The 17,165-nt window shown below is 36.1% G+C and overlaps 1 protein-coding gene across 1 annotated transcript; it reads left to right on the top strand.

Annotated features, from left to right (window-relative positions):
* Positions 1-1,200: 1,200 nt before the first annotated feature.
* Positions 1,201-16,286, top strand: LOC130803081 (UTP--glucose-1-phosphate uridylyltransferase 3, chloroplastic). Its single transcript, XM_057667247.1, has 17 exons — positions 1,201-2,151; positions 3,472-3,649; positions 3,737-3,886; positions 7,643-7,804; positions 7,888-8,060; positions 8,207-8,273; positions 9,497-9,645; positions 10,416-10,574; positions 10,698-10,789; positions 10,888-10,979; positions 12,514-12,591; positions 13,181-13,276; positions 13,807-13,881; positions 13,961-14,052; positions 14,132-14,294; positions 15,211-15,271; positions 15,884-16,286. Exons 1-17 carry the CDS (start codon positions 1,454-1,456, stop codon positions 15,994-15,996), a joined length of 2,598 nt encoding a protein of 865 aa, XP_057523230.1. The 5' UTR covers positions 1,201-1,453; the 3' UTR covers positions 15,997-16,286.
* The last annotated feature ends 879 nt before the right edge of the window (positions 16,287-17,165 follow it).

Genomic DNA, 17,165 nt, shown 5'->3' with positions numbered 1-17,165 from the left:
AATTCCTACTTCTCACTGTCATTTCCATCTTCTTCACTTCTTTTCGACTTCTAACTTCTTAGTATCACTTGAACCAAGAGCTTAACCACTTTCAAATATCTATCTATATATGTGACTAGAGGACACCATATTGGAGTTTCCAAGACCCACATGGCAACACCTCAACCAAGGGCAGTGACGGGCTATACCGGCGCCCAATGGTAAAGCATGATCACACCCCCGTCACCGCCCTTGGTTGAGGTGTTGCCATGTGGGTCTTGCAAACCCCAATATGGTGGCCTCTAGTCACATACGTTTAGGTATTGTGGCTCCACTGGTTTGATACCCCAGTGGGTTTAGTTCCCGGAGGTAGGACGGTCGGAAATTCAAGGGTGTTACACCAACATTTGCCCTTAGTTCGCCGTGAATAATCCAACTTTTTTCTTACTTCGCTAGTAACATACTTTATTATTACCTATTATTAGTATTATGGTATGTTGTGGGCAAATACACGACAAATTTTAGATTATGAAAAAATAATAATCCAAAAGTGAGATTATTTATATTGAATGTGAAAGATTGGATTATTAATGTTAATTTTTTTCATATATTTTTAGATTATAAAGTAAGCCGAGAAAAATAGAAAATTACATGAGATCAATCTCAAAACTGGTACAGAGACTCAGACTCAATAATTTTTTCACATGTTGATATTGGATTAATTCAACCGATTAAAACACAAATTCTTGTATGAGATAATTTTCTTGTGAGACGCTTTTAATATGTGGGGTTAATAGCCTAACTAACTTAATTATTATATTAGCTTATGGACTCATTTGAAGGAAAAATTGAAAAGAATAAGCTTATTATAAAAAATTCTCAAAATAAGCTTCAGAAAATTCTAATTCTCAAATTAGCGTATTCGTGTCCGAACCTAAATTCAGGTAGGAGTAAACAACGAACATATCTCACCTCAGCTTTGACATGAAGATACTAATTTTGAGAATTAAATTTTCTCGAAGCTTATTTTGGGTTTTTTTTTATAATAAGTTTATTTTATTGATAATTTCATTTTGAAGTTGTCTCACTAAAAAACAACCTCTCACAATTATAACTCGATTAGATTGATCGATTTGACAATGGTAGTAGCACGAAGATACCCGAATATCCAACTGCTTAAAACCAGAAAATCAAAATGAAAATTAAAATATAAATCAAATAGATAAACAACAGAATACAAATACATAGACAAACCCCCAAAAACAAAACCAAAACAACCAATGAGATAACGTAAAGTAGATAATGATATATAAAACTCATTTTCCACCTTCAAATATTTCTCCCTCTCCAAAATTTCCTTCTCTTCAACGGTATATACTTCCAGCATCTCCCCAATTATCCCTCCTTTTTAAGCATCTTCCATTTTCGACCTCCATTACTTCTCTCTCTACTTCCCTCTTCTTTCTCTTCAACAATGGCGGCAACTGCACATTCTTCGCTTCAACATAGTCATGGTTCCGCTTCTTCTAGTAATAATCGAATTTCTCTTTCTTCTTTTACTTTTACTGATTATACTTCTACTTTTCTTCATTTTCGGAAACATCTCGTTTCTCTTTCCTCTTTGAATTCGATATCGTGTTCGAATTCGAATTCGAATTCGCAAATTACGCGTGTTTCTACGGCGCCGGTGGAGTTTGCATCACCAGCTCCGGAATTTGATTTTTATAAGGAAATTGCTAGGCTTAGAAGTTTGAAATTGAAGTTATCGAAAGCGGAAAGTGTGAAGTTGAAGAACCGAATTATTGATAGAGATTCGCGAGTTAAGCGATTCTTTAATTCGAGTAAAAATGAGTTTTCTAGGGTTTTGGAATCGGTGGAATTGGATGAGTTTGAGATGTATTTGATAAAATGTGTAGTTGCGGTCAGGCAAGAGCATGTAATTAGCTACGGAGTAGAGGACGAGGGAAGTAATAGTAGTAGGAGTTCGTTAAAGAGTGCGTTGTTTTCGTTGGCGGAGATGATTGAGAGCTGGGATATGGCAAGTGCTGGTTCAGGGAATGCTAAGATAGGGATGAGTAAGTTAATGGAGGACGAAGTTAAAGCTTTGAAGAAGTTACTCAAGACTTTGGCTGAACTGGAAATGTTTTATAATTGCATTGGTGGAATTATTGGGTAAGATTATCTTTTGGAAATATTTTCTATTTAAAATTGTTGTTGCTGCTTTCACCCGGGCGGAATCAGAAAATTATTTTAATAGGGACCAAAAGATTTTTTTTTACAAGAAATAACCAAATGAAAATTTGGACCTATTTATTAAAAAATTGTACAGTTTTCATATTCAATTTTAAAAGATTCCAAAGTTTAGGGGGTTAGGGGTGCCAAGGTTTCGGCCTGGCCCTCAATGTTCCGATCCTGAGCTTGCATCTTTTTTAGACACCAATCATGCATTATTTAACATTTTTATAAGGTATGTTAAGCAATTGCTAGCTATGGTTGTGGTTATAGTGATTAATATTGATATAATAATTTAAATAATTGACTACCATTTTTGGTCGCTGTGTCGTAGTGAAACACTGAAATCGAATGCTTTTGCATATCTTAACGCACCAAAACTCATAAGTAAATTACGCATTATTTTGTGTAGGAGAATGTGAAATGAATGCTAATTTCAGCTACGTTTGATTTATTAGACTTTAGAACCGATATATTAGAACTTATCTGAAGCAAACTTAATAGGATTTAAGTGGGAAGAATTAACACACCATGAACCAGAGAAAACTTATTGAAGTCGAAAATAAGTTAGGAAAAGTTCTCTGGTTATAGGAGGGCTAACGAGGATGTGCTAGGAATGGGAGATCCTTTTCTGGGGATTTTGCTGTGGCATCATCTAAGGATTGCTGTAGATTGATAATTTAGTTCATGAGAGTTTAATGAGCTGATAATTAAGTGGATGTAAGGCGTTGCAATCCGAAAATATAAACACTAGCATGTGAATGGGTGCTATAGGAAGATTCCCAATGTATGCTTATACGGTTATACTTAAGTTGTAGACAATGTACTGCAATATGTTGTATGCAAGGCCTTATCTATGGTGTATGCTTGAGTCATAGAAGACACTCTTTGACTTGTAAACTCCATGTGGATGGGTGATCTAGGAAGAGTTCCAATGAATGCTTAAACTTGAGCCGTAGGAAACCTACTGCAGTAAGCTGTAATATGCGTTGGCCTTATCTATGGTGTATGCTGGAGTCTCAAACAACAGTCTTCCACTTGTAGACCCCTCATGGTTTACATGGATTATGTACGTTAGTCTTTGTTAGGTCATTTCTTGTATCATTATTAAGATCAGTCTTTTTGTTGGTGATTATACGTTAAAAGTAATAAAAAGATTTAAAACCCTATTTGGGGATCTTCTGGTGATCAATTACATTATAATGTCAGCATGCTATTCCCCTGCGAGTCCTGCCTGTATTCATCAGTAATGTTTGGCAGGTACCAGATAACAGTGCTAGAGCTTCTGGCTGAGTCAGTTCATGGGCAAAACATGAATAGCTCTCAGCACATGAAGGAGTCAATGAAATGCCAATTTGTGGAAATCCATGCCCCTGAGGGTATTGACCTTTCTAAAAATGCAGAGTATGCATCACAAGCAGCTATATGGGGAATTGAGGTTTGTGTTTTACTGATTCTTTCTCCTTTCTATTAAAAGTTGTAATTTGAAATCATTTTAGGGAATTTATCACTTGATGAATTTCAGGGTTTACCATACCTTGGTGAAATTTATCCTCTGGGTGGCTCTGCAGATAGGCTTGGTTTTGTTGATCCTGACACAGGTGAATGTCTTCCTGCGGCTATGCTCCCCTATTGTGGACGAACTTTGCTGGAAGGACTCATCAGGGACCTCCAGGTATCAGCTCTGTCATACATTAGAGATTCTGTTTTCATATTACTTTGCGGCTTTGCCATCATGTGGTTCGGCATATTCTTGGTTAGAAATCTCTATAGTGATTCACTTTATGTAACACCCCAAAATTTCCGACCCCTTAACGAAACCAAAACCGTAAAGGACGGAAGGAAATTCAGGTGTTACATAAAAGAAAAAGGAAGAGAATTTAAATAAACGTTAAATATTAACTTTAAAAAGGTGAGAGGAAATTTTGGCAGCATCTGCCTTAAAACTGTGCGCCTTTGTAGAAAAACAAAAGTTATTTAGAAGCTAATAAAGTAAAGGCACCAACGGCCTATCAAAACTATGTCACGGCGGAATGATTCGTCGCCGGCTTCTCAAATCAGCATGCCAAGCATGGATCATGGTTCCAGTGTCGACGTTTGCGTTTTAAAAAGACTTAACTTCTTAAAACCATACAGAGTTATAAACTACGCAGCAGAAATACAAATATACGAGGGAGGACACAAGGCCTCATAACAAAACATATACAACCAAAGTTTACAAAAGATAACAAGAGCTACAAAATCGAAAGATAGCGGTATGACACAGGTTATGCTTCGCCCTCATAACTCTCCCCAAATGCAATGCAATGCAAAAGAAGCTCCAGTACCTGCTATGCCTGTCTATGATCCTCTTGCTGCTCGACATTAGACCAAAGGCCAATGTGTCATAGCAGGACAATTAAAGAAAGTCATCAACAATCAAACATAAACACAAACACGTACACGTCAGTAACTAGCATCAAATATAATAAGGCCAACTACTTGATACCATTATTTCATAAAACAACATAAGATGATTTCATAAAACGCAAGCACAGATAGTAACCGTTTATCGGCCACTTATACTTCTTAATTTCATTACGTGCTTTTCAATCCGAATCATGTGTTCTTGGGTAGAATGCAGGTCTTCACGCTCCTCTTTTCAAACATAAACTCTTGCAAAACACGTGTAGTATCAACTCGACCAAGGTATTAACAAAATACCTAACACATGACCTTATAGAGCTTGTCTATCTTAAGGTAAGTGTGATCATAGTCTATAATACCCTTGAGGTAACTTAACTTAGGCACACTTCTCACTAGCATAAACTATTCTATCAATAAGTAGATGTTCTATTAATGAGTAAACGTTCTATCAAAAAGTAAACTTTCTATCAATGTGTAAGCTTTCTATCAAAGAATGAACCTTCTATCATTAAAAAACCTTCGATCAATGAATAAATTTTCTATCACTGAATAACTTTCTATCAGTGGATCTTTCTCTACTTCCTGGCATAGTGACATGGCCAAGGGCGTTATCGGCCATTCGGTGTCCATGGCAAAGTACGAGCTCATGCCCCCTCCAGCTGACCCTCTCGGGTCCTACCTTCGGGAAAAACTAACACACTGGGGTTCTAAACCAGTGAAGAAGCCACCATATTGGGGTTTGCAAGGCCCGCATGGTAACACCTCGGTCAAGGGGCGGTATCGGCGATATGGCGCCCAGTGACCCAAGCATGCTCATACCCCCCTTACGGTGGTCCCGTCGAACCTCACCTAGGGGACTACTAAATCAACCGGACATAATCCAGTTGAGTCACGCCAGCTAATTATAATCTAATACTTTATCAGATGGGAATGACTTCCATAATAATAAGCGCCCTGGGATAGCAGCACGCCAAAACCCACTGAGCCACTCATCAAAATATGAAATTCACCTCTAAAGGAGTCATTCTAACTCCAAGTAAGGCATAATCCAATTCTTAAATAGATAAGGGGGTAGTTCTCGCCTTCTATTAACACTCTCATTCTCTAAACTATTCTAAGCGCAAGGATTTCATAGTCGATAGTTCTTCATATAAAGTGTACTCACTAGTACCTAATAGTTTCGATACAATGCATACTATCACAATAAATAATGATGTCTTAAAGCAAATTGCATATAAGGGTTAGTTACCGCGTGTACGTACCTGTAAGCGTCACTGCACGATCAAAAGTCATAAAATCACCCGACTAAGGCTCTACTTTCCTATTACAAAATGGGCACCTATATAAGTTATGAGTAGAACTAATAAGTTCCCTTAACTACTTTGCCATACCAAACTAAATACCAAAGCAACCGCTATCACCCATTCAACATGAGTTTCCGATTACTCTAGCACGCACACAACTCATTCAATACAAGTCAAAATCATTAACTCAACACAACATAAGTCTTTCCATCAATTTAAAGTAGAAGTATGTGTGAATCGTTTCTTTACATTAACTAATTTTGAGTATATCGACTCGCGTTACCCAAAAATAACTAATCACAACTAAATCTTACAATTTTAATATAACATTAATATAATGATAAGGCAAATCTTAGAGTTGTCGTATCGCGATATCACTTGTTACATTCTCCAAAGCTATTAAGAACTATAGCCAAAACAACATGACAATTAACTTTAGCAACCATCGACGATAAGTTGACATTATGCTCTTGGCTTACTAATATCATGTATCTATAACTTCAATAACAACCTAATAAGGGTATTTGTAATTCACAACAATCAAACCACAACAATTAGTAGTTATTATTCTCAATTTAATCAATTAAAATCACTTTCATAGTCAACTAACATCATCACCATTACTAATTATTCACAATAATAACCAATCGACCAAATCTTAAAACAACTTTTAAAGTTATTAAATCAATCATCACCAAAATATAGTATAAAACACACATTATTAGTAATTTCATCTCTAAGTCCAAGCCCTAATCGTTTTGTGCTCATAGATAACATATTTAATTAGTACCCATACTAAGATTCATAGAAACTAATACAAAACCAACACATCACCCATAATTTCAAATCACACTTCAAACCCTAAGTTATAAACATGTTTAATTCATCAATCAAATTCTTACCCACAAAAAGATTCAATGAAATTAACACAACCAACCTCAAACTCAATACACTTAATAAAACTCCAATTAAAAGCTAGAAAAATAAATTAGAGAAAAGAGGAGATGGCTCACAATGTTAAAACTAGCAAAAAGGGGAAAGAGGTAAGTTAAGGTTGCGCTAGTGGTGGCACGGGACCGAACCGGTAGGAGAGAGGACCCCAAACTGGCCACCGTGGCTGGCGGCACACGCAGCAAATGCAGCACCCTAGGCTGCTGCTGTAGTGGCTGTTTAAAGGGGAAGAAGCAGCTGCGTCACAGGGAGGAGAGAGGGAAGACCGGTGGTGTTGTGGGAGACCGGTTGCCACCGCGGCTGGGCTGCTAGTTGGTGGTTTCGTGGCTCAGTAGTGAGGGAGAGGGGAGAGAAGAGAGGAGGAGGAAGAGGCATGACGTTTTTGTGAGTGAGGGAAGGAGTACTCACAACCCTAACACATCCTTTTATATTATTTATCTATTTATTTATTTATTTATTTATTTATCTAGATTCATCTTCTTGCGAGGCCCAATTAAGAACTCACCTCCGTATGCTCACACATTTTAAATAAAATAATTATTTTGATTCGAACCCCTTTATATAGAATCGTAATTGTATTTTTAATATAAATATATTTTAATATTTTAAATTCGTATATGAAAGGAATTTATTAAAACTACTTCAAAATTAATTTAATATAATTATAAAATACCCAAAAGTTATTAAAATATTAATCAATGACGTCAGAAAATCTCAGGGTGTTACACTTTAACTATTGCTTTTCTCTTAATATGTTTATGTACTTGAAGGCTAGAGAATACTTGTACTTCAAGCTATATGGAAAGCAATGCATCACCCCTGTTGCTATCATGACAAGTGCTGCTAAAAACAACCATGAACGCATCAGTTCACTTTGTGAGAAACTTCAATGGTTTGGAAGAGGTCGATCAACATTTCAACTTTTTGAACAGGTTTAATTTGTAAATATGTCTGTTATAGTCTTGTGATGCTTTTTTTTATTTTCTTATTAAGCATTTGATGTATGTATTGCCAGCCTCTTGTTCCTGCCATCAGTGCCAAAGATGGTGAATGGCTGGTTTCTGAACCATTCACGCCAGTTTGCAAGCCTGGAGGTCATGGGGTGATATGGAAGCTTGCTTATGACAAGGGAGTCTTCCAATGGTTTTACAAGCATGGGCGGAGAGGTGCAACTGTTCGGCAAGTCAGGTGTGCTAGGAATCTTATCTTCATGACATGAGTATTGACTTTGTTCTTTCTTCTATAATCTATCCTTAGCTTCCTATCTGCAATCTGTTCATGTCTGATGTAAATGGCATTACATTTGGTGTCTACTGATAATGTTGAACTTGCAGTAATGTTGTGGCTGCAACAGATTTGACCCTTCTGGCGTTGGCAGGAGTTGGTTTGCACCGCGGAAAGGTTGGTTTTATATATATATATATGGTTTAAACGTACAGTACATCATATGTCTGATTTTGTGTCTGGTAGTGAGGCATGCAACCGCTGCCCATTAACAGCTGATCTTTAGAAAACTAATTTTCCTACTTCCACAACTGATTTTTACACTCCCACTGTTGGACTACGGTTTTCTGTACCTCACTCACAACAAGGTGCAGAAATTAATTGTAGACTTGCTCGTTGCTTTCTACTAAGATTATCATCCACTCTGGTGAACTCCAATTTTTGATTGTGATTTGGAATTCCTAATCTCATTGCCCGGGAGCATTTAAGGTCAAAGTCTGAACTCTGAATTATAGACATTGGATATTGCATATATAGTATTACAACCAATAGCTTCTGGTGGTAGGCCTTCTATGACGATTTTATTCAACTTCTAAGCCTCATCATCCGTTTAGTTAATAATAATTGAAAATATATGCATGTATGTATATACACACATGCATACTTACATTGATACACATACATGTGTGTAATAAACAAACATATGCATATCTAAATTTATATGCATAAATGCATATATACACATACACATAAACATATATATGTTTTATATAGGGAATAGATGCAACAAGAAGAGTGCTTATTATGAGAAAAACAACAAAATTCTCCACCCTTGGTTTCAAAATTATCCAACCATCAAAAAATTCCCACTGTGTAACTATTATGTTTTGGTGGTAATCCTTGTCTAGTTTCTTAGTGTTAGTATCAGTAGTTATATTGGGAAAAGAGAATCCAATCACATGTGTAAATTTTCAGCATATTTCTTGTTAGGAAAAGTTTAAATTCTAAAGGGTTTTTTGTTCCATATATCCAAAGCCTCCTTGGACACTCTCAAAGATACTTTGTCTCTGTCCTATATGACCATTCAGATCACACTCAAGAAATAAAAGGATCTTGAAAATCAATTTGGTGAATCTTTGTGGCTTAGTTTGGATTTCTGTAGTCTTGCTTTCTTTTGAGGTGACTTCAAATGAACAAATACAAAACATTTGTGAAAGATTGGGTTTTTAGTTGGTGTTTTGTTGAAACCTTGGTGATAGTTGTTTCCTACATGGTAGTTTTTATTACATTAAGATTTGAGATTCATCAAAGAATGCATGCTCTTTCTCTGAAGGTGTGGAATTTTTTGTGTGCGCTAGTCCAACTTATGTTGACATTCAATGTATGTGCAATTTTTGCAGAAACTAGGCTTTGCATCTTGTCAGAGAACTCCTGGGGCTACTGAAGGAATCAATGTTCTTGTTGAAAAGAAAGAAATAAGTGGGAAGTGGGCTTACGGATTTTCATGTATCGAGTACACCGAGTTTGACAAATTTGGGATATCAAAAAGGTAAGAACATAATGATTGCCACCGATCCTTCTTTACAATGGACAATTTTTGTGATTCCATCTATGCTGTACCATATTAGATGTAATAAGTAAGAACCATGTCAACTACATTCAATCTGCTCAATGTCTGGTCTTTATATCTTTTCAATGCATACAAATTGATTATAGAATTCCCATTGGCTGAGAGACAAATTAAGGCCAACTCCAGAAGAGATTGTAATGTCAGATTTTAGATTATCGCTTTGTTGTTATACTCCTGTTTTAGTCAACCATGTTTCTCCTTTATGATTATAGTGGACTATAGTAAAATAACTCATTAAATTATATGTACTTATTTATGTTAAGTTACAGATAACATTTGCCATCAATGGTCAATTGGAAACAACCTTTTTGTTACTATAAGGGTAAAGCTACGTACAATTGAACCTTGCGACCCTGCCTAGGTTGGAGCCATTGGCTTTGGGGTAATCGAATGTTGCTTTGTAAGGGACAAGGGTTTCTACAAACTGATGTTTTGCATGAAGTTGGAACTTGGATTTTTAAGCTGTGAATTTGTATTGTTATTACATTGACATTTTCATGTACTGTACTGTATTTTTCCATCCGTGTTTCATGGTTGTTTCTTGTTTTACATCCAATTTTTATTAAAAAAATATATGTGAATTGCAATATTGACATTTCAGTATTGCCAATTTGCCAAAGTGATTGCTTGTTATTCTGCCTCGATAAAAAATATGTGTACTGTGTTGCCCTTACTTTATACTTCTCCAGCTTGCTAGCTGACTTCCCAGCCAATACAAACATTTTATATGTCGATTTACAATCTGCGGAGGAAGTCGCATCACGTAATGATGAGAGCAGTTTACCTGGATTGGTTCTAAATATCAAGAAGCAAATTGAATACAAAGATTATTATGGCATCAAGCACAGGTATAAAACCAACATTGTAGCTTGTGGGTGCCCTTATGCACTCACACATACATGCCATGAAATGGGGAGGGTAACCAGAAGCTTATTCTCTCATTAGTCTTACTACTTGTCTTCATGTTGCAGTGTCTCTGGTGGCAGGCTAGAATGCACAATGCAAAATATTGCAGATAACTTCTGCAATAAATATCCATCTCGGTTTTACGGAGTGAAAGAAGGTCTACTTTTTATACTTTTCATTTCTGTGCTTAGTCCCACCCACAAACTCATATTTTTGTTTGTTGTCCATGTTCCTAATATCATTTAACAATGGCAGACGTTCTGGATACGTTTATGGTGTATAATGAGCGACGAAGGGTGACCTCATCTGCCAAGAAGAAAAAAAGAGTTGGAAAGCCTCTTCACCAGGTATTTTATACCCTCTCTTCCAAAAAGAGGTTGGTTGTGATATAAGTTGAACAATTTCATTATCTGTCTCGTTTGTTTTGTTGATGATGTATATAAATAAAAATTGCAAATGCCAAATAGAACCATTGGTTTGGAAATTAATTACATAATATGTATAATGTCGGAGCTTTATGATAACAAAAGATTAATGGTATACTTGACCAGAGTAAAAGGGTAAGTTTTATCGAATGACCATGAGACCGGCGCTACTACATGAATCAGAACGTTGGGCTTTTAGAAATGATCATTGTAGAAAGATGAGAGTAGTAGAAATGTGAATGCTTCGGCGGGTGAGTGGACATACTTTGAGGGATAGAATTCAAAACAAAGATATTCGGCTCGATCTCAAGGTGAAAAGGTGGGTAATGGGTAGTGAGTAGAGAGAAAAAAGATGGTCCCATTTTTCCATTTTTATGATGTGGAAACTCATGGAAACAATCCAAAATGCTATTTGGCTTGATCTCAAGGTGAAAGAGGGAGTATCTACCATCTAGATTGTCTCTGGTATCCTCATATTCTATGTACCAAAACTAGTTGCTCTGTCATTGGACTATCAATTTTTCTCCATATAATTCTCAAATTTTTACTCCCAAGAAACAGTTAGGCTTTGTTACCTTGAGGTCATGTGATCAAACCACATTGCAAGGTTTAGGGTGGGAATTATCTAGGTCTTTGCCCTTGTCATTCAAGAGAACTCTACTTGGCCATGGTTCATTTATTTTACCTAACAAAAGAAGTTGTATTCCGAAGTCAAACAAGTTGCCTAATCACTGGTCCATCAATTTTTCTTTGCATAGTTCTTATGTTTGGACACCACACTAAGTTTGAGCTAGTGATGAAAGTTTGTTATGACTTTGAGGTAATGGATCAAACCTTATTTAGAGCCCTTTTACCTTACATTACATTACCCCAATGCCATTAAGTGGCTCCCACCTAGAGTGGGGTTTGAGAGGTCGGTTGTACTCAATCTTGTTTGTGATGACACTAACAGAGGTTGTTTTCAATTAACTCTTGGTAGCAAACATCACGTTTCACTTCACATAAATAAGAAGTGTGCTTGATTTAATGAGTCATTTGAAGGTGATGATTCACCTATTACTTATCTTTCCCCCTATTTGAAAGGTTCTAGCTCACTAAGGCTGGCTTAGGGGATCATGAAGGGTCAAGTGCTCATGTTCACTTGTGTTACACATCTTACCTATCCAAAATTTTTAGTAAACTCTTTTCTGCCCAGACCTGAATATGCTTAAGTTTCTATCATTAGAACTCAAGTTCATTAATTAGTGTGCACTTGCTGTTTTGAATTGGTATCTTCCTGTCAGTTTTTGTTATGTGAATCTAGCATTCTTGTTTTGGGAGTTTGGCTATGTTAAACTGCAAAGAAAGCAAGACCAAATCCTTTTCATTAAGTAAATATTAAATTGCATTGCCTCCTTGGATGCTTTAATATTTGCTAAGTTTTGAAGTAGCTAATAATTTTTGTTGGTGCTTGCAGACACCCGATGGGGCATTGCTGGATATTATGCGAAATGCCTATGATCTTCTTTCCTATTGTAATATAAAGATTCCAGAAGTATGTTGGTTGTTTCTTCGATGCTTAATATGTATCTTCTCATGATAGTCATTTCGATCATGGTGTATTTGGTTATACGTTACTGTCCCAAGGAAATTTTATTCCTCAGAAATTGGTCAAACTTGTAGATTTATAACTGGTTGCACATTAAACTGTTTATCAACAAACTTAGCCAAGTACTTTGTGCCTATTCAATTGGGACTGACCGATTTTCCTTTGGTCATGGAAGCCTACATTTGTGAGGTACAATTAGTGACAAGTGTTCTTGAATTCTGTGTTGGGGGGGGGGGGATCCTATACAAACGCTAAAATTTCTGCCCTTTTTTGTTAGTTTCTTCGGAGTAATTGTTAACGAAGTTAAACCTCTTTTTCCTTGGAATTCATTTTCTTTGACCCCTGCTAGTTTATATTTACCGTGGGATGTATTGACTAGAAAGGGGTAATGAAATTTCCCTCAACTGTGAAAGCATAGGAAACTACTAGAGGCACAATAGATGCTGAATCTTATACCTTAATACTCATTTTGTTGTATTGATTGACATGCTGCATATCAATGCCAAGTGCTTAGCTCATTCTTTGTGTCCTGCAGGTTGAAAAGAATGAAATCTACATAGAGTCTGGCCCGCCATATCTCATCTTTTTGCATCCTGCTTTGGGTCCACTTTGGGAGGTTTCTAGACAAAAGGTTAGACTTGCTTTTTTTTTATAAAGAAAAAAAAAACTCTCTAGATCAACACAACTCATCTCTTCAGGAGCTGTATTGAACATTTCACATATTTTTAAAGGCACATACACATGTCACATCTCCCCTGTCTCTCACATGCCCACTTCCATGCTGACATAAGTCATATGAAGTTTGGATCATAGCTGTAACTAGGAATGAGTGCCAGACAAGGTTCAGACTTCAACCTCCTACACGCCAAGGATAAATTTGGAAGGAACGGTCCGAAATTGGAAAAAGTTTTCATATTTAGTCACTTGGAAAATATGTACTCATTGTTTGCTTCTTTCTTGGGAATAAAATAGGGGATTATTTAAGGATGATCACAGGCGTTTAAATCTTGTTTCATGTAGCCAATCTCATTTGTTTGGTAGATAATTACTTGAATTGCAATCCTTGTCCCCAAAATAAAGTGTTTTTAAAGTGTTGGACAAATCCACCAGTCGAAAAATCCATCTCTCCTAATTATGGCTCCACTTTGACCTCTTTTCCAGTTTCATGAAGGTTCCATCTCCAAGGGCTCAGAGTTGCAAATTGAGGTTGCCGAATTCTTCTGGAAAGACGTTCAGGTAGAAAATATAAAAGGAAACTAGTAAAATGTCTTGGGCACTTTTAATTCTTGAAGCTGACGTTGGTGCCCTCTTTTAGCTTGATGGCAGCATGATCATTATTGCTGAAAATGTGATGGGTGCTATGGGGACTGATGAAAGTGGGGAACCTGTATTAGAGTATGGTCACAGGTTATTTTCAAACCCGTTCTATTGCCGTCCATATTACATAAGGGTACAACTTCAGCCCAAGTATTTTATGTTTCTGTAGATGTGCAAGGTGTAAGTTGCAGAACGTCAGGGTACTGAACAAAGGAATTGACTGGGAATCTGAAGGAAATATCTTCTGGAGGCATGAGGTTCATCGAGATGAGTGTTTGAAGATTATGCTGCATGGAAATGCTGAATTTGAGGCTACTGATGTTACTCTTGAGGTGAATTACTAGACATCAATTTTTTTATGAAAATTGTCATAAAGTATGTGTGCTTATCATGAACAATATTCTTACTTTTGTCATAACTCATGATTGTAAGTGCGAGAACCACAAACAAGCGGAACACACCGACAGTCTAAACTTGAGTGTTGTCATGGGGTACTCTGTTGGGGTCTACTGATGTTTTAAATATAGACCTAGCTAACAACTTAGTATTTTAGTTTTTCAAATTAAGAATCTATTTAGTGATACACTAATTCACTAAAAAAAAGCAAACATATTACAAAGTTAAGCATCTGCTTTCCAAATAAAGGTTGAGAAAATTAATGATGAAATTGGCTGGACAACTAAAGATAAAACTAGAAGGATTACCTCTTAACACTAAATTTGAGGAGTACAAGATGAAGATTCTTTATCATCACCGCTTATATCCTAAACTATGCTTATTCTAGTCAGACTGTGCCAACTCTTGGATGTTAACAGCAACTTGCTAGTATAGTGGACCTTTTCTATCAGTTATGGAAGCATCCTATTTATAACTGATGAGAAACAGTCAGTCTTGAAGATATTTTCTGTGTGCCTTAGATTCATATTTGAAAGTTTACTTCCTTGCCCCAAGTTTTTCTTTGAACTGGAGTAGTTGCCACTCTGTATGAGATAATTGTTGGCTCAATTGCTTCTAATTTCTATAATATTAGGCATTTGGCTTTACTGTAGTTGTATCACATTAAGGCTTATGCAGATGAAGTAACATCAGATAGTATGACTAATTCCAATGCATTTCATTGATTTTATTGATCTTCGCATTTCCTTAAATAACATCTTACAACGCCTATCTGATGCAGACCCTGTAGTTGCATTAGTCACTTGCCGGCTTTGTTATGTGGGTTCTTATAAGGTGATTGTTGTGATGCAGGGGAATCATGTTTTTGAGGTTCCTGATGGTTGTAGGTTGAAGGTTACCTCAACAAATCCAGGTTTGTGGAAACACTTATATAATTGCTGATTGATGCATGTCTATGTTCCCTCTGTGAATCTGTGATTCCATCCCAAAATAAAATTTCTCTGTTGATTTTGACACAAGTTTTAAAGTAACTGTTGGATGTAAGTAATATCAAGCGATGAGTTCATTTGATGAAGAAAGAAAAGAGGAAAGTAGTATTTTATTTGGGACATTTGGATTACAAGGAATTTATTTCAGGAATCAAGATACCCGGTAATGTTGTGTAATTGTGTTACGCTTGCATATATGTGCTCATCTAACATCTTCCTCCAAGATTTATTTCAAAAAAAAATAAAACATCTTCCTTCTAGATGAATAGTAAAACTTGAAAGTTGTATAGAACATCCGTTTAGAAAATTACATATATTTATATGAAGTTATTGCTGTTATGACATTTCAGAACACATTTGTTTTTTTAAGGAGGAAAGGTATGAATCAATATGGAAAAATGAAGGTATTCCTCAATGCAGCTTTACAAAGCACGATGATGGAATTAGATTAAGATTATTATATAATGCCCGAATTTCCAGCTGATTTTGTTACGTATTTTGGAAATACGAATGATGTGATATCCGCTGAATTGTAGGTGTATCAATGCAATTAGAACCCATCGAAGATGCAAAGAAAGATACGGGAAGCTGGTATTGGAGTTACAAGATAGATGGACCTCATGTAAAGTTGGAAATGGTAGAATCTTAAAGGACATATAGCATATATCTCTATAGCTGATGTGAATAATTGTTCACAGAACTCGGGATGACCTAAGTTTTACTATTTTTCCTCTGATTGGTTGAACAGAAGTTTAACCTTGACAAGGCAATTCTTTAATAAGGTATTGTAGAAGAGATTAGGAAAGGCTTGTAGTTACCGTTTTCTTTGTTGCTCTTATTTCCCTAATGTAGCATCTATCTGTACATGATATGTAAAATATGACAAATATTTGTAAATTTTGTTCAATAATGAAGTAATATTATAGTGTCAGTTAATAATTCTGAAACTCCATCTGTCTCTCTACTATCGTTCATTTGATTTTGCTCTGGCATTCTGAAAATTTCCTTTTTGTGATACCGTCTGAGAAATGGTGTAAATCATCAGCCTCTAAGATCTTCAGTGCCTCGTTCTTTCAGAAGTTCCAGTATTTTCTATATCAAATATGATCAAGGATAATTTTTATTACCCAGCTATGTATTTCACTTTTCCTTTTGTTATGTTGGTCTTTCTATGTTTGTTCACATATGCAGAAACTGGACATGTTATGCCTGCTGTATGTGTGTAGAGATGCAGTGCTGTCTGTTTTCAAGGCTGGGCATAATGAGGACTACTCTACCAATGCGTTATCAGGTGATCTCGATTATTTTATTATTCAGCTTTCTGCACACGTTTTTAATGGTGCATTTCTTCTGTTTCTGCTAATTTTCTCAGAAACTGTTTTATGTTTATGTGGATTATCATATAGCTCCAATTTGACTGTTTATTGCAACTTTTTCCTCTTTTGTATTCTAAGTTATATATTTGTTCATAATACATTGAAGTAAAAGAAAATTGTGTTCTAATTGATACTTTCTGTTTTCTTCATTCTTTTTTGTTATTATGAGGATATAAAAAGTGGGTCATGAACCCTGATTACAAACCTTCCTATCTTGTTTTGATACTAACACTATGTATAATGGAGTGAAAGGAAGGGAAAGTATTTGGAGGGGCGAAGGATCTCTTGTTTGGATAATAAAATGAGAGGAAGGGATTTGAAAGGGAGGGATTTGGAGAGAATTGGATGTATGATTTTTGTTAAGGTATTAATCTTTCCGGCTTTGGAAAGATTTGAACGGAAACTCTTATCTCCCTTCCTTTACCTTCCCTTCCCTCCTAAA

Source organism: Amaranthus tricolor, chromosome 16 (assembly GCF_026212465.1).
Source record: "Amaranthus tricolor cultivar Red isolate AtriRed21 chromosome 16, ASM2621246v1, whole genome shotgun sequence".
NCBI classification, from domain to species: domain Eukaryota; kingdom Viridiplantae; phylum Streptophyta; class Magnoliopsida; order Caryophyllales; family Amaranthaceae; genus Amaranthus; species Amaranthus tricolor.
Note: the sequence above shows the minus strand (reverse complement) of the source record. Positions and strands in the feature narration are given on the sequence as shown.